The 19,020-nt window shown below is 39.2% G+C and overlaps 1 protein-coding gene and 1 non-coding gene across 2 annotated transcripts in view; both read left to right on the top strand.

Annotated features, from left to right (window-relative positions):
* The window catches only part of LOC121437766 (filaggrin-like), a 44,463-nt gene that overhangs the window by 16,554 nt on the left and 8,889 nt on the right, over positions 1-19,020 (top strand). Inside the window, exon 3 of the mRNA XM_041637842.1 lies at positions 7,478-7,665. Within this exon, the coding sequence (XP_041493776.1) occupies positions 7,478-7,665 (188 nt within the window). The remainder of the gene's footprint in view (positions 1-7,477; positions 7,666-19,020) is intronic.
* Positions 3,682-3,788, top strand: LOC121438125. The gene has a single exon (XR_005973067.1). It is a non-coding gene; the product is annotated as a U6 spliceosomal RNA (small nuclear RNA).

Here is a 19,020-nt window from a genome sequence, read left to right on the forward strand (position 1 = left end):
AATCTGTAGTGTGAATCCACATCCATCAGAGTGCTGGCCTGTGTGGAGCTGTGGTGTGAGTCCACATCCATCAGAGTGCTGGCCTGTATGGATCTGTGGTGTGAGTCCACTTCCATCAGAGTGTTGCCTTGTGTGTGGAGCTGTGGGGTGAATTCACATCCATCAGAATGCTTCCCTAGTGGATATGTGGGATGAGGATAGGGTAGATAGTTTTCAAGAACTACCTTCTGAGAATTAGCAAGAGGCCAGATGATGGGAAGCCAAAATTCAAGGCTAGACCTCCCTTCTCCAGATTTCTAAAGAATAAATAGCAAATTAAAATAACATGTTTTGAGTATATCATTCAATGTTTTGATATGTGTATCCAATGTGAAATAATCACTACACCTAGCTAAGTTTAATAGATCAATTACCTCACATAGTTAACTCTTCTGGATGTGTATGTGGTGACATTGAGATCTAGCCTCTAAAGAAGTTTCAAAACACAACACATAATTATTAACTATAGCTAACACATTGTACATTGCATTGTCTCCAGTAATCACTCCTCTGGCAAGAGAAGGATTTAATCTTTTGTTCAACGGATTTTTTTCCCTACACTCTCAACCCTGGTAGCACTATTCTACTCACTTTGTTTTCATGAGTTTGACTTTTTTTTAGATTCCACATATGTGAATCATGCAATATTTATCTCTCTGTGTCTGACTTAGAATTATGCCCTCTAGGTTCACCTATATTGTGGCAAATCACAAACCACCCTTAATATTAAGGTTGACTAATATTTCATTGAGTATACAATCAGGAATCCATTAACAACAAGATATATTTTGAAAAATTTCTCATTAAGAAATGCTGCCATTGCATGAACATCTCAGAGTACATAACAAACCTAAAAGGTAGAGATCAACCACTTGACATGGCCTGTTGAGGCAATCAAGTAAACATGAAATGTATAAGGTGTTGCCAACATTGTGTGCCATACTGTTTTACACTAACAATGAAAATGTGATAGGTGAAATATATACACTAGAAATACAGTCACTTATTATCATTATAAGGTATTATATACTGTACATGATTGCATGTGCTTTTTGGAGGTATGGTATACACGCAGGCTTATGTAGATATATGCACATGCATATATGAACTCATGTGCACATGTATGTGTGGGCCAAAGGTAGTTGAGTGTATTCCTCAGTGACTAGTTTTTGAGATAGCTAGAGCTCACCAACTAACTAGACTTTCTGTCTAATGAGCCCCAGGAATCCACCTGTGTCCACTTCCCTGAGCTATAACAAATCCACACTGCCATGGTCAGCTTTTACATGGTTGTTTGGATCCAAATCAAGATCCTCATGTTTGTGCAACAGGCCTTTTACTCCCTTGTGCTATACCTTTGCATAACTGGCCAGAACAGTAAGCTCGTTTGTACTAGTACAATCACAGGCACACGAATGATTCATTGTGCTACAAAATTATGATTGCTCCAATGTCACTGGGTGACAGGAAATTTTCAGTTCTATTATAATCTGACATGATCACCACCATATATGTAATTTATGGGTGTAAATAAAGGAATGATAACCACTTACAAATAAGATGTACATATTCAAGCAAGTAGAGGACATGGGAACAAAATGAATAAATTACAGTCGTGCTGTACACTATTATCAGAGTGTTTCTAATATTAGAAAGAAGTTAGTGGCTTATAAGTTAACAAATAATTTACATATATAACTTCATAAGAAAATAAACAAAATCATCCTTAGCACTTTGTGAAGCTAACTTTCCATTGGTTTCTGTTGCTCTCAAGAACTAATAGCTTCTTCCCAGTACATTTCCAGCCTACCATAGAGGAAGAGGATGGACAAGACACAGTAACTGATGTTCAGGAGCAGGGAGTCTAGTCAGTGTGTAAAGGCCGTTGTGCCACTATCTCACCATTACCAGAGGTTCTCGCCTTATCCTACATTATCTCCCTACCATGGACACTGGCTATATGTCAGACACACCCCACACATCTTCTATTAGAAAGCTAAGGATGTGGATTATATTGGCCAGACTCTAGGCAATGTGGTTGTTGTATGGTTCACCATATAACATGTTTCATCCTATTCTTTAGAAGAACATTATTAAGCATTTAATAACTTTATTCTATTCTAGATATTGTAGTCATAAAATTGGAGAGAGAGACGGTTCTTTCAAGGGCTTGCCGAACAGACCATTCTTGGTGGTATAAAGTATAGTGTGACCAGTTGATCATATTATTGGTAGGAAACAATAGTCCAGACCACTTCCTCTGAACTTGGAAGACATAGTCTAAACCTTACAACTTTAGGAAGCATGTGGTCAGTCTCTAGAAATGTCTGGAAATGTGTTAACTTGGGGAGGAGAGTATCCAAGAGGTTTGCTTAGACATCTTGTATAAAATCCCAAAGACAAGAAAGACGAAAGTGACAAGAAACTGTTAGTAATCCCTTCCAGCCAGCATGTAAGATGCGTGTGAGTGACGTAGGCCAAGATAGCTCCGAATAACCAGAAACCAGATCAAAATCAGCTCTGAAAATGACTCCCCAGAGTTTGGTCTCTATTATCCCATACAAAGAAACAACAAGGTGTTTTGGTAGAGATGTGACATGATCAGATTTGAATTTTTAAAATATTAGTTGGTGAAAGGCAGAAAAGGGATGTGACCAAGTGGTAAGATGGCTGGAAAGGTAGCCCTTGTACTACCTAGCCAAACTCTGGACACCGTAATCACACAAGTTAAAAAAGTCTTAGATGATCTCTCCAATCTCTGGTTAGCATTTCTAAGTATATAAATCATGTATAAAATATATAAATACCTTAATAAATTAATATGCTTTACTGGAACTTTATGAGAAGTCTAAAGTTGAACCAATGGTTCACAGGCTTCAACACATGGTAAATTAACGCATCCATAAGAACAAATCTAGACTACAGATTGCTTTTTTATGTAAATTGGCATGTTATAATGAATGTTGCAGATATGGTCTAATTGGATAACTTCATATGAAACTCAGAAAACTGATTATCTTCAAAACTGTAAGACATCAGGGAATAGTCTCCTGAAGACAGACCATCAAGTAACACTGCCACCTACAGGCTGAACAGATAAGGATCTGTTCCTTTGGTCCTGACAGTCTTCTCCAAGCACATAAGAAAAGTGCCTTACTTGTTTAGAACATCTACCTGCCTGTTTCCCTTAGGCATGTGGCTAAATGCCACCTCCCATCATTGTGGGAATAATGTACTAAATAAATATACTGAAGTTCCCCTCATCACTACTAATGCTCACTTCACCCTGCAGTCAGTCAGAAGAGCTTGAAGTTAGTGACATTACTGTGAAGGTCCACAAACATCAGTCCAAGGCTTAGGAGTGTACATAGGCACAAAAAACACAAATGCGTTATAGAAGGATGGGGTGGGATGGGAAGGGGACTTAGTGTGAGAAGGCTTAGAAAAAGAAAGTTAAGGAGATGGGAAGAGAAGGAAAGAAAAGAAAAGAGGAGAGGGAAAGGATGGGAGAGGAGAAAAAAGGGAGTAGGAGGAAATATGAAAGAAGGGGAAAGGAAGGGGATGGAAGAAGAACTCTGTGTGGGGAAAAGTGAAATTTCCCTTCAGCTCTAGAGAATAAATTTAATGAGGGTGTGAATTTTAATGCAGGTTTCCACAGCACATACTTTACATTTGAAGCCACACAGAGAACACTAGCATGGCTCCTGCCCAAGGATGACATGAGAATTCATGAATCATTCCATATTTTTAACTAAGCTGCAAATGGACCAACGTCCTCAACACAAAAGCTGACTAATTTTTGAGACAGGGTCTCTCTGTCTAGCCTTGTAAATGTTAACTCGATTCATGAAATAACCAGGCCAACTTGAAGATAAACAATTATATTTTTACTTATTATAAGGGAAAACTCACGCCATGAAAATGGGAAGTCCAAGCTTGCTGGGTCCCGCAGGAATCACCCAGAGAGAGTGAGCACCTTGTCCATCCCAGTTTTTCTTCCTGGGCTCCAGGTAGCCACGCCTTAATAAGGTTCCACTTCTTAGAGGTGATTGGTTAACAAAGCTTCCCCCATCACCTCCCCCTTCTGTCTAAACAAGATCGACCCAAACTCAATACAATATATACAATAGGAACAGATACAAAATATAAAATTACAAACAATATAAGCAATATTAAGCCAAGTAACATATAACAAAAGTTTTAATAAACATTCTATTGCATTGGAAATAACCTTGGCTAAATCACGAGAAAGGTAACCACGACTATCTAATCTTCAACCCCATCGAAGATCTAAGAAGGGAAACAACATTACTTGAGTGCAGGAAGTGCAATTAAGCAGCTTCCAAAATGTGCAACAAATGACAGAGACAATTGGCTACCTGGACAATCACCCAAAGTCTCATTTGCAATGTTGAAGCAACCCACTTTGGCTAAGGCCTAAAATGACTGACAGACCATTTTCAAAGGCAAGAAACTTCAAAACTGTCTTACCTGGTCTTGGCAGGATTTGACAGTCCTGTTTTATCAATTTATGGACACTATGTATCTTTGTCAGTGGTTGAGGTATGGGCATTTCTTTGCCCAAAAGCCAGTTCTGCCAAGAAGAAAGCAAGTTCCAGGTGGAGTGCCTTCGGTGCTCAACATTCTTCAGTGCTGCTAGGAGCAATTATGTCTCACTTCAACAGAACACTAAGTTATTTAAATGCCATTTTCTGCAGCTCTTTTAAGTGGTTGAAGATTATCTATCTATGCAGAATATAATCTCTGTGTATCTAAAGAACCTGATAAGTTTAACTATAAGTATGACAAACATAGATGACTATTGGTCTATAATTCTTAATACCTATATAACTTAAGACAATAAACAACTTGCAATAAATGAGGATAATGACCTCCAAATGTAAATAATGTATAATATCTTGATCAGCGGTATAAATGTACACTGCAATATTGTAAATATATATATCAATATATTAAAAATGTTTTAAACAGAGTTAGAAGCATGCATGTATACAATATTCAATATAATTTAACTTTTATCAATATACAAGAATCTATACCAATATAATTGTCTATAAATAATAATTCAAAAGTTTTCACTCCCTTATTTACTATTATTATTAGTGTGAGTAAACTCATACCAATCTATTATCCCATCCAATTTTCCCTTTTTTTAAGGAATCCCTGAGTCTATAAAATTCCTCCCCGAACCCTCAACCATATACCAATTATAATCAACCCTTAAATGAAGTCCCTAACCCTGGGGATAAACTTTGTTGGGAGAGGGGATGTCATCTTCTAGAATTACTTCGAGCTCATGGGGGCAACGTTCTTTCTACAGGATCCTATGAAAGTAAAATGATGGTTAAGTTTCAGGATTAATGTCTGGTATGATTGCAAATAGTCTCTGAGTATTTTGTGAAGGTCTGGTCAGAATGTTGTAAAAGTGTGCACCATTTCAGCTAACCAAGTTGGAACCATATTGTGCAGCTGGTATCCAAAACAGGTCTTGTAGTAGTGCTCTCAGTATCATGACGTCATATAAACCAGGTGGAGTTGTTGTTGTGGGGCCCCATCTTCTTCCTGGAAAGTTCAAAAATTACTGCAGGAAAATTCATTGTTCATTGTGGAAAACTTAAGCATTATTTATATAGACTATATATTGTATTGTCTATATACAATATATAGTCTATATATACAGACATATATCGTCAATGAAAGGTATGATAAAGGCAAAAATAGACATGAAGAAAAGTGAAGATTTTTTCTAATTCTTTTTTCTTTCTGTCCCATATCATGGCTTCTGACACGAGACAGAAACTCTGGGCTTTTCTCTTAACAACAGGCTTGGAATTAAAGAGGTACCAAGCCAGTGTCCAACTCCAAAACCAGCTCTATATATTTATAAATATAAATACATACATTATATATGTATATATAAATGCATATTCTCAACATCTATACTTATGGAACATATTCAGTTTTCTTGATGATCCTTATTGGATAGTTATTTTTCCAACTGTTAGTAATCAAACATTCAGGGTCCCTTGAATTTTTTGAAGATGAGTGTTTTCCTGCAAAGACAAGAACAGAACACTGTCCCCATCCTATATGTTTTTCTTACCACCTGTATGGTTACCACCATTGTGGATGAGCTGCCATTTCTCCTTTTCAAGAGGTTTCTCCTCTTCAAACCGAATCTTTATTAATTTTGATGGTGTGCATAATTTTTTCTTTTCCTATGGAAACAAAAGCAAAACTCCTTCCCCAATGCAGCACCTCTCCTGGCTTTCATTGTGAGGTCAGCACACCCTTGAAATAAACTGGTTGATTTAATTCAGAAGACTTTTCCATTATCCATGACTTTCTGCTGCTGGACTTCCCATTCTCATGGCATGAGTTTCCCCTTATAATAAGTAAAAATATAATTGTTTATCATCAAGCTGGCCTGGCTATTTCATGAACCGAGTTAACATTTACAGTTGGCAGCCCAGAATGGCCAACTAACTCCATGTAAAACCTAAGAGGGGATATACTCCCAGCATACTGCTCTCTCTTCCTACCCTACCCAGCTTGCATCCAGAACCCTCCCCCCCCCCTTTCTGCCTCCCCTCCCTCTTGGGGCGCTGGAGCCGAACTCCCGAAATCCCGAGGGCAACCTAGCGGGCAGGAGCTCCTTTGTTTCAATAGCCTGCCTGCAGCAAGCAAGGTAGGCGCTTTGTTTATGAGCTACCCAACCAGCACAGAGATCTGATCTCGGCACCAGGGGAACCATCACTGGGGTGAGTTTGGGACCTGCGGCAGCAGCCCGGGACAGGGAACTCAGACTTTCCTCATCCTGCCTATACTTCCTGGGCTTCCTCTCTTAAGGAGGGAGGAGGAGGGTGAGTGCGGGAGGGGAATGGAAGGAGGGGAGGAAGTGTAAATTTTTGAGTAGAAAAAAATTTTAAAAAAGTATAAGTCACCGACCCAGGCCAGCTGGCCTTGGTGAGTTCCCGATAGAACATCCTCATTGCTGAACATAGTGGACAATGAGGACTACTGAGAACTCAAGAACAATGGCACTGAGTTTTTGATCCTACTGCATGTACTGGCTTTGTGGGAGCCTAGGCAGTTTGGATGCTCACCTTACTAGACCTGGATGGAGGTGGGTGGTCCTTGGACTTCCCACAGGGCAGGGAACCCTGATTGCTCTTTGGGCTGATGAGGGAGGGGGACTTGATTGGGGGAGGGGGAGGGAAATGGGAGGCGGTGGCGGAGAGGAGGCAGAAATCTTTAATAAATAAATAAATAAATAAATAAAGTATAAGTCTCATTTTATTTTTCCAAGATTTGTTATTCTGTCTTTATGAAATTGCCTCTTTGCACGGACTTTGGTACAGGTCGTGGTGCAGCACCAGCAGGTCTAAATTATGCTTGGGGTGTTTGATCCTTTCAGGCTTCATGAGATCGATTCCGGACTACCTTGCTATGACTAGCACAACTCACACAGTAATGCAGCTTGACAGGGTGTTTGGGAAGCACAAAAGTGTCGGAGACCCTTGCTTCGGATATGTGTCTGACAACAGCAGCCCCTACAATGTTCCAAAGGATGAACGTCTTAATGGCATTGTCCTTGGTCACACAGTGGGTGCAATTCATGCAGCAAATTAGCTGCACATGGTTGCAGCCCCTTTTGGCATGACTGTTGTTTCATTTTTTTTTATTTTCTTGTTATCTTGGAGCCAAGACCTTAAAGAGAAATTGTAGGGTTTTTTTCCTCCCTTGAGAAAACTCCATAGTTTTCTATTGATTTCCAAAGTAACTGCACTAGCTTACAGCTCCAAGCAGGGGTTCTTGTTTTCTTACCTGTAGACTAGCATTTGCATGCTTGTTTGTTTGTATTCTTGATGTTGGGCATTCTGATTGGGGAGAGATAAAATCTTAATTTTAACTTGCATTTCCTTCATAACTAAGATGTTGAGCACATATAATAAATTTCCTAACCATTTTTATTTCTTAAGTCTCCAATTAGTTCAATAGCCCATTTTAAAAATCAGGCTGTTAGTTTTCTTGATGTTTAGTTTCAGTTATACATTCTAGATAGTAATCCACTATCAAATGATAACTGCCAAAGGTTTTCTCCTGTTCTGTGGGTCACCTTTTCACTTGGTTGACATTCTTATTTGCCGTATAAAAACTTTTACTGTTTTTTGAGATCCTCTTTGTTAACTTTTGGTTTTATTCCATGCATTGCTGGAGTCCTATTTGGAAAGAAAGCCTGCTGACAGTGGTGGTGCACCTAGTGGCACACAACTTTAATCCAGCACTTGGGAGGCAGAGGAAGGCAGATCTCTGTGATTTAGAGGCCTCTGGGCTATAGAGTGAGTTCCTATAGAGGACAGCTAAGGCTATGTTACAAAAAGAGGGTCACTTGTTTTTCCTGGCCTCTCAGCTAGCTTACACTCAAAATAACCACACAGAAACTGTATTCATTAAAACACTGCTTGGCCCATTAGCACTAGTGTCTTGTTGGCTAACTCTTACATATTAGTTTAACCCATCTCCATTAATCTTGTATAACCCACATGGCTGTGGCTTACTGGAGATTCTAACCAGAGTCCTTCTCAGCCAAAAGATCCATGAGTTATCTCACTCTGCCCTTATTCCCAGCATTCAATTCTGCCTTCACCTACCTAAGTTCTGCCCTATCAGGCCCAAAGCAGTTTCTTTATTCATTAACCAATGAAAGCAACACATGAACAGGAGAACCTCCTACAACATTTCCCCTTTTCTGTTTAAATAAAAAGGAAGGCTTTAACTTTAACATAGTAAAATTACATATAACAAAACAGGTATCAAATAAGAATTACAGTTTTAATACTTATATTTACTTTATCTTTTATTATAACTAGGGAGAACTATAACTATAAATTCTTCAACTCCATCAAAGACTCCAAAGGATATAATATTACCTAAGTAAACAGAAAGTGCTTTGTAAGCAACTTCTAAAATTCTAGAAATGACAGAGACATCTTGTTCCTTGGACAGTTACCCCAAATTCTTCTATGCCATTGGGGCATCCATCTTCAGCCTTCAGGCCCACAGTATCCAGAAGACTTTTCCATGAAGCAGGAAATTTCAAAGACAGTTCTGCCTATATTAGCAGTTTTCAGTTATGCTCTTCCATGTCCTACAGATTGTCTCACAGACTCTTTCATGAAGCAGGAACCCTAAAGGAATATCTCACCTTTAGGCAAGTTCAGCAGTCATCTCTCTGTGGGAACTTCATGTCCAGTGAAGCAGTCCAGGCAAGAGCAGTTTCTTGCCCAAATAGCTAGCAAACTCCATAAGAAGCCTCTTCAATGCCCATCTTCCTCTTGAAGTAGCTGGTGCTGCCAGGAGCAGATGTGTCTCATTGTCATGAAAAGTCCTAAATTATTAAAACATTTAAATGGCATACTCTGAATGTCTCTGAAAGACTTGAAGAATACCTATCTAACTGAAATATATCTATGCACATCTAGAAAATCTTACTAACATGACTACAAGCTTGACTATTATACATGATATCCATTAACCTATATTTTAATTATACATTACAATTTTAAATGAGCTCCATAAATATGACACCTTAATAAAGAGCAGAAATACATATACATATAACAAAATTGACCTTAAATTTGTATCAATAGATCAAGATTCATACCAATGCAAATTATTCATATCTATATCATATCCCCCATTAAATGTAAACGAACATTTCTAAACAATATTAGGGATAATGGGCAGTTTTTTCTCTCCAAACTGATTCATGCTCTATGGGGGCACTGTTAATCAGGTCTTTCATGGTGTATCCTGTATGCTAGGTTCATCTCAGTCAGCAGTTGAGTGAAGTAAGTTTTTGAGGGTGTTGATAGCAACCTTTCAGGAAGCCTTGGTTCATGAAACCATATTTTCCTGGAGGCAACCAACAGGTTCTCATCGTCTGTGAAAAGAAAAGAAGAACCTCTTTTCCAAAGCACCATGTTCTTAGATCCAAATTTGGAAGTCATGATACCTTTATAATATACATGCTGGTTTAGCTTAGCAGCCCATACAATGAAATGTCTCTCTGTACTTAGCTCCTTAGAGTGAAAAAACTCAAAGAAAACACAATAATATACATAATCCAGACTCTCTGTGAATTTTCCATCCTTACATGGCTTATTTTTTTACTCCCTTTAATCTATGATTATCTGTACTCTGTCCCTTTAAAGACATTACCTTTTTTTAAAAAAAAAGCATTAACTTTATTTTATGACTCTTTATACTCTTTTTCTTCTCTCTCCAAAGCATACGTACATTTATCCAATACTGTGACCCATTTAGAGGACTTTTATATTTGAATCTGTCCTATTGTGTATGTGTAATTATTTATGGTCCAGGAGCACTTCTTAAAATGCTAAACACATCTTAAAAACTTAAGTTGTGCCATTAGTAGGGGTATTATGGTAACCTGTTTGCCTGCCCAGTCTGAAACTTAAGTTGCACTGTTATTATGGTAAATACGGTAGTTCCTGTTAGCTCTGCATAGTCCAGCATGGCAGAGCTGTTCACATCTCTGAGCTGGGCACAGTGACCAACTTCCAGGCACACATCTGGTCCAAGTTGCTATCAAGAAAGCCACATGCAGCATGATGCTCACAACCGCCATCCAAGTGCTTGGTCTCCTGAAAGAGCCAAAGGTTGCACTGGCAGCATAGCCCAGAAAGCCAGGATTTCAAAACTGCTGCAGCTTTTGTACTGCTATGGCTGAATCAGGAAAATCTCTCTAGGAGCTGTGGCAAGGAGCCAGCAAATAGCAAGAAGTTGTGTTAAACTCTGTATTTTTTTTCTAGAATTCATTTTTAAGCCCTCTTAGTTTTTTTAAATTTTTTTTATTGAGAAAAGGAAAAAAAAAGTTTCTGCCTCCTCCCAGCCTCCCATTTCCTTCCCCCTCCTCCCACCCTTCTCCCCCATGCCATTGTCCTTGGCTTCTCATCAGCCCTCATTGTTCGCCATGTTCAGAGAGTCCGGTTTTATCCCATGCTTTTTCAGTCACAGTCCAGCTGGCCTTGGTGAGCTCCCAATAGATCAGCTCCACTGTCTCAGTGGGTGGGTGCACCCCTCATGGTCCAGACTTCCTTGCTCATCTTCTCCCTCCTTCCGCTCCTCATTGGGACCTTGGGAGCTCAGTCCAGTGCTTCAGTGTAGATCTCTGTCTCTATCTCCATCCATCAACAGATGAAGGTTCTATGATGATATGCAAGATATTCGTCAGTATTGCTATAGAATAGGGTCATTTCAGGTACCCTATCCCCAGCTGCCCAAGGAATTAACTGGGGACCTTGGCTTGGGCACCTGGGAGCCACTCTAGGTTCAAGTCTCTTGCCAACCCTAAGGTGGCTCCCTTAACTAAGAATTGTGCTTCCGTGCTCCCCTATCCAACCTTCCTTTATCCCAATCCTCCTTTTTCCCCAAGTTCCCCCCTTCCTCCCCTTCTCCCGTTTCTCTCCCCATCTCCCCTTACCCCTATCCCACCCCATCCTCAAGATCTCAATTTTCTCCCCGGCAACTTTGTCTACTTCCCATAGCCAAGAGGATAACTATATGTTTTTCCTTTGGTTCACCTTCTTACTTAGCTTCTTTAGGATCACCAATTGTAGGCTCCGTGTCCCTTATTTATGGCTAGAAACCAATTATGAGTGAGTACATCCCATATTCATCTTTTTGGGTCTGGGTTACCTCACTCAGGATAGTGTTTTCTATTTCCATCCATTTGCATGCAAAATTCGAGAAGTCATTGTTTTTTACCACAGCGTAGTACTCTAATGTGTATATATTCCACACTTTCTTCATCCATTCTTCCATTGAAGGACATCTAGGTTGTTTCCAGGTTCTGGCTATTACAAATAATGCTGCTATGAACATAGTTGAACAAATGCTTTTGTCATATGTTAGGGCATCTCTTGGGTATATTCCCAAGAGTGGTATTGCTGGGTCCAGGGGTAGGTTGATCCCGAATTTCCTGAGAAACCGCCACACTGATTTCTAAAGTGGTTGCACAAGATTGCATTCCCACCAGCAATGGATGAGTGTACCCCTTCCTCCACAGCCTCTCCACCATAGGCGATCATTGGTGTTTTTGATTTTAGTTATTCTGACAGGTGTAAGAAAGTATCTCAAAGTTGTTTTGATTTGCATTTCCCTGATTGCTAAGGAGGTTAAACATGACCTTAAGAGTCTTTTGGCCATTTGAACTTCTTCTGTTGAGAATTCTCTGTTCAGTTCAGTACCCAATTTTTTAATTGGGTTAATTAGAATTTTAATGTCCAGTTTCTTGAGTTCTTTATATATTTTGGAGATCAGACCTTTGTCTGATGTGGGGTTGATGAAGATCTTCTCCCATTAAGTAGGATGCCTTTTTGTCTTAATGACAATGTTCTTTGCTTTACAGAAGCTTCTCAGTTTCAGGAGGTCCCGTTTATTCATTGTTGCTCTTATTGTCTGTGCTACTGGGGTTATACGTAGGAAGTGGTCTCCTGTGCCCATGTGTTGTAGACTACTTCCCACTTTCTCTTCTATCAGGTTCAGTCTGGTCAGATTTATATTGAGGTCATTAATCCATTTGAACTTTTGTGCATGGTGATAGATATGGATCTATTTTCATTCTTCTACAGGTTGACATCCAATTATGCCAGCACCATTTGTTGAGGATGCTTTCTTTCTTCCATTTTATACTTTTAGCTCCTTTGTCGAAAATCAGGTGTTCATAGGCTTCTAGGTTAATATCTGGGTCTTCGCTTCAATTCCATTGGTCAATATCTCTGTTTTTATGCCAATACCAAGCTGTTTTCATTACTGTAGCTCTGTAATAGTTTGAAGTCAGGGATGGTAATGCCTCCGGAAGTTCCTTTATTGTATAGGATTGTTTTGGCTATTCTGGGTTTTTTGTTTTTCCATATAAAGTTGAACATTGTTCTCTCAAGGTCTGTGAAGATTTTTGTTGGGATTTTGGTGGAGATTGTGTTGAATTTATAGATTGCCTTTGGTAAAATTGCCGTTTTTACTATCTTAATCCTACCCATCCAAGAGCATGGGAAATCCTTCCCTTTTCTAGTGTCCTCTTCAATTTCTTTCTTCAAAGCCTTGAAGTTCTTGTCAAATAGATCTTTCACATTCTTTGATTGTGTTACCCCAAGATACTTTATGCTATTTGTGGCTATCATGAAAGGTAACGTTTCTTTGATTACCCTTTCTGCTTCTCTATCCTTTGTGTATAGCAGGGCTACTAATTTTTTTGAGTTGATCTTGTATCCTGCCACATCACTGAAGGTATTTATGAGCTGTAACAGTTCTCTGGTACAGTTTTTGGGGTCACTGATGTATACAATCATATCATATGCAAATATTGAAAGTCTGACTTTTTCCTTTCCAATTGGATTTTTTTTGATCTTCTTATGTTGTCTTATAGCTATTGCTAGAAATTCAAGCACTATGTTGAAGAGATATTTTGAGAGTGGACAGCCTTGTCTTGTTCCTGATTTTAGTGGCATGGCTTTGAGTTTCTCTATTTAATTTGATATTAGCTGTTGGTTTGCTGTATATTGCTTTTATTATATTTAGATACAATCCTTGTATCCCTAACCTCTTCAAGACCTTTATCATAAAGGGGGGTTTAATTTTGTCAATTGTTTTTTCAGCATCTAATGAAATGATCATATGGTTTTTTTCTTTCAGTTTATTTATATGATGTATTACATTGATAGATTTTGTATGTTGAACCAGTCCTGTATCTCTGGAATGAAGCCTACTTGATCATAATGAATTATTTTTTTGATGTGTTCTTGAATTCAGTTTGCCAATATTTTATTGAGAATTTTTGAATCAATGTTCATGAACGAGATTGGTCCGTAATTCTCTATCTTGGTTGAGTCTTTGTGTGGTTTTGGTATCAGGGTAACTGTAGCTTCATAAAAAGAGTTTGGCAATGACTCTTCTGTTTCTATTATGTGAAACACCTTAAGGAGTATAGGTATCAGCTCTTCTTGGAAGTTCTGGTAAATTCTGATTTAAAACCATTTGGTCCTGGGCTTTTTTTGGTTGGGAGGTTTTTTTATGACAGCTTCTATTTCCTCACGACTTATAGGTTTATTTACATTGTTCACCTGATCTTAATTTAATTTTGGTATATGGTATTTATCTAAAAACAAGTCCATTTCTTTTACAATTTCCAACTTTTTGGCATATAGGCCTTTGTAGTAAGACCTAAAGATTCTCTGAATTTCCTGTGTCTGTTGTTATGACCCCCTTTTGATTTCTGATCTTGTTAATTTGTGTGTTCTCTCTCTACCTTTTGATTAGTTTGGATAGGGGCTTGTCAATCTTGTTGATTTTCTCAAAAAAACAGCTCTTTGTTTCACTGATTCTTTGGATTGTTTTCTGTGTTTCTATTTTGTTGATTTAGGCCCTCAGTTTGATTATTTCCAGTCTTCTACTCCTCCTGGGTGAGTCTATTTCTTTTTTTTTTCTAGAGATTTCAGCTGTGCTGTAAAGTCTCTAATGTGAACTTTCTCCCTTTTTTTAATGTGGGCACTTAGTGCTATAAACTTTCCTCTTAGCATTATTTTCATAGTGTCCCATTGGTTTGGGTATGTTGTGTCTTTATTTTCATTGAATTCAAGGATGACTTTAATTTCTTTCTTTATTTCTTCCCTGACCCGGGGGTGGTTCAGTAGTTGACTGTTCAGTTTCCATGAGTTTGTAGGCTTTCTGGGGGTAGAATTGTTGTTAAATTCTAACTTTATTCCATGGTGCTCTGATAAGACACAGGTGGTTACTAATTTTTTTTTGTATCTGTGGAAGTATGCTTTGTTACTGAGTATGTGATCAATTTTTGAGAAGGTTCCATAAGATGCTGAGAAGATGTAACCGCAACAGCTCAGACATTAAGGGCAACATTGAATAAATGGGACCTACTAAAACTGAGAAGCTTCTGTAAAGCAAAGGACACTGTCACCAAGACAAAAAGGCAACCTACTGACTGGGAGAAGATCTTCACCAACCCCACAACAGACAAAGGTCTGATCTCCAAAATATATAAAGAACTCAGGAAACTAGACTTTAAAATGCTAATTAACCCAATTAAAAAAAATGGGGCACTGAACTGAACAGAGAATTCTCAGCAGAGGAAGTTCAAATGGTCAAAAGACACTTAAGGTCATGCTCAACCTCCTTAGCAATCAGGGAAATGCAAATCAAAACAACTTTGAGATATCATCTTACACCTGTCAGAATGGCTAAAATAAAAAACACCAATGATAGCCTTTGCTGGAGAGGTTGTGGAGAAAGGGGTACCCTCACCCATTGCTGGTGGGAATGCAAACTTGTGCAACCACTCTGGAAAGCAGTGTTTCAGTTTCTCAGGAAATTCGGGATCAACCTACCCCTGGACCCAGCAATACCACTCCTGGGAATATACCCAAGAGATGCCCTATCATATGACAAGAGCATTTGTTCAACTATGTTCATAGCAGCATTATTTGTAATAGCCAGAACCTGGAAACAACCTAGATGCCCTTCAATGGAAGAATGGATGAAGAAAGTGTGGAATATCTACACATTAGAGTACTATGCTGCAGGAAAAAACAATGACTTCTCGAATTTTGCATGCAAATGGATGGAAATAGAAAACACTATCCTGAGTGAGGTAACCCAGACCCAAAAAGATGAATATGGGATGTACTCACTCATAATTGGTTTCTAGCCATAAATAAGGGACACGGAGCCTACAATTGGTGATCCTAAAGAAGCTAAGTAAGAAGGTGAACCAAAGGAAAAACATATAGTTATCCTCTTGGCTATGGGAAGTAGACAAAGTTGCCGGGGAGAAAATTGAGATCTTGAGGATGGGGTGGGATAGGGGTAAGGGGAGATGGGGAGAGAAACGGGAGAAGGGGAGGAAGGGGGGAACTTGGGGAAAAAGGAGGATTGGGATAAAGGAAGGTTGGATAGGGGAGCACGGAAGCACAATTCTTAGTTAAGGGAGCCACCTTAGGGTTGGCAAGAGACTTGAACCTAGAGTGGCTCCCAGGTGCCCAAGCCAAGGTCCCCAGTTAATTCCTTGGGCAGCTGGGGATAGGGTACCTGAAATGACCCTATTCTATAGCAATACTGACGAATATCTTGCATATCATCATAGAACCTTCATCTGGTGATGGAAGATAAAGAGACAGAGATCCACACTGGAGCACTGGACTGAGCTCCCAAGGTCCTAATGAGGAGCAGAAGGAGGGAGAACATGAGCAAAGAAGTCGGGACCACGAGGGGTGCGCCCACCCACTGAGACAGTGGAGCTGATCTATTGGGAGCTCACCAAGGCCAGCTGGACTGTGACTGAAAAAGCATGGGATAAAACCGGACTCTCTGAACATGGCGAACAATGAGAGCTGATGAGAAGCCAAGGACAATGGCAAGGGGTTTTGAGCCTACGTAATGTGCTGGCTTTGCGGGAGCCTAGCCAGTTTGGATATTCACCTTCCTAGATATGGTCGGAGGAGGGAGGACCTAGGACTTACCACAGGGCAGGGAACCCTGACTGCTCTTTGGACTGGAGAGGGAGAGGGAAAGGAGTGGGGGGAGGGGGAGAAAGGTGGGAGGACGGGGAGAAGGGTGGGAGGAGGGGGAGGGAAATGGGAGGCTGGGAGGAGGTGGAAACTTGTTTTTTTTTTCTCATTTTCTCAATAAAAAATATTTAAACAAAAAAAAAGATGCTGAGAAGAAGGTATATTCTTTCTTATTTGGGTGGGATATTCTACAGATGTCTGTTAAGTTCATTTGATTCATTACCTCCATTAGTTCTCTTATTTTTCTGTTAGGTTTCTGTCTGCTTGACCTGTCCATTGGTGAGAGAGGTATGTTGAAGTCTCCTACTATTAGTGTGTGGGGTTTGATATGTGCTTTGAGTTCTAGTAATGTTTCTTTTATATATGTGAGTGCTTTTATATTAGGGGCATAGATATTTAGGATTGAGACTTCATCCTGATGAATTGTTCCTGTTATGAGTATAAGTGTCCATCTCCATCTCTTCTGATTGATTTTAGTTTGAAGTCAATTTTGTTAGATATTAGTATAGCCACACCCGCTTGTTTCTTAGATCCATTTGATTGAAAAACCTTTTCCCAACCCTTTACTCTGAGTAAATGTCTGTCTTTGTGGTTGAGGTGTGTTACTTGTAAACGACAGAATGTTGGATCCTGTTTTCATATCCATTCTCTTAACCTGTGCCTTTTTATAGATGAATTGAGACCATTGATATTAAATGATATTAATGACCAGTGGTTGTTAACTCCGGTTATTTTTTTTTTTTTTTTGGTGATAGAGTTTGTGTGTTTCCCTTCTTTGAGTTGTGCTGGTGGAGGGTTGTTAGATGCTTGTGTTATTATAGGTGTTGTTGGATTCCTTGGGTTGTGATTTTCCTTCTATTACTTTCTGTAAGGCTGGGTTTGTAGCTACGTATTGTTTAAATTTGTTTTTATCCTGGAATATCTTATTTTCTCCATTGATGGTGAAAGAAAGCTTGGCTGGGTATAGTTGTCTGAGCTTGCATCCATGGTCTCTTAGTTTCTTCAGCACATCTATCCAAGACCTTCTGGCTTTATGGTTTCCATAGAGAAGTCAGGTGTAATTCTGATAGGTTTACCTTTATATGTTACTTGACCTTTTTCCTTTGCAGCTCTTAATATTCTTTCTTTATTCTGTATGTTTTGTGTTTTGATTATTATATGGCAAGGGGATTTTTTTTTGATCCAGTCTATTTGGTGTTTTACTTCAGCACTTTGAGGATTACTTCAACACTTTGAGGATTCTCTGTAATTTTTTATGTTGTTTTTATATCAGTTTGTAATCACACCAACAGTGAAGGAGGGTTCTCTTTCCCTTCTACTGCCTCTGGGTTTGTTGTGTATTGTTTTCTGATCTTTGCCTCTGATTGCAGTAAGAGGAAATCTCCACGTGTTTTCAATGTATCTCTTCAACTTGTAGGAAGGATGAACATTTTTTTTTGAGTTATTTCTCATCAATTTTTTATTTCTCTCTTTTAAATATTTTTTTTGTCTTTTTGAGAACTCTCTGTTTAGGCCTAAAGTCCATTTTCAAATTGGTCATATTGATTTTCATTTTTTGTGTGTGAGTTATTTATTTTGGATCACAATCCTCTGTAAGATGTATAGCATTCAAAGATTCTTTCTATCCTATGGGCTTTCTCTTCAGCTTTGTGAAATCCCAATTGTCAATTGTTGACCTTAATTATTGGGCAAATTGAGTGCTATTCAGTAAGTCTTTTCTACACTTTTATCATGTATTGGCATCTTCATGGCAAGCTAAATCCACTTAAAACCTGAGAGAGTTTGAAAAGGAATTCTGAACACAAAAATATAAAGTTTAACACAGCTTCTGACTGTTTGCTGGTGGCGTGCCATAGCTCCTTTTGGGAAGTTTTTTTCTGATTCAGACTTAGCAGAAAAAGAGCTGTGTGGTTTTAAAACGCACCTTATTGGTCCATGCCACCAGTGCAAACTCAGGCTATAGAGTCTTTCAATGGCATTGGTGGTTCTGGGTGTTTGTGTACACACCCCAGGTCAGGAGGAAAGTAGCTGAGACCATGCCCATGGCTCAGTGCTCCCTGCTTCAGCAGGCTGTGGGATCAGGACTGCTAGGCATGCACAAGCAGGAGAGCATGGTGGATTCCTGCTGCAATACACAGAGATATTTCCAGGCCACGCAGTGTGCTGCGTGACGGATTTAGCTTTTACTCAGAAAAAAAGGGTTTATATGCTGCATGATGCTATCCAGAGTTTAGGTGGTGAGGATGGCTCCCACCCAGCTGACCTAGAGGTGAGGTGAACTACCTCCTCCATATTTAAAGCCTGAGAGAGGTGAGAAGTGGATCCAGAACCGAGGGCCACTGAGACCAAGATGCTT

Source organism: Microtus oregoni, unplaced genomic scaffold (genome assembly GCF_018167655.1).
Source record: "Microtus oregoni isolate MIOR12 unplaced genomic scaffold, Mior012 000054F_ref0000373, whole genome shotgun sequence".
Lineage (NCBI taxonomy): Eukaryota > Metazoa > Chordata > Mammalia > Rodentia > Cricetidae > Microtus > Microtus oregoni.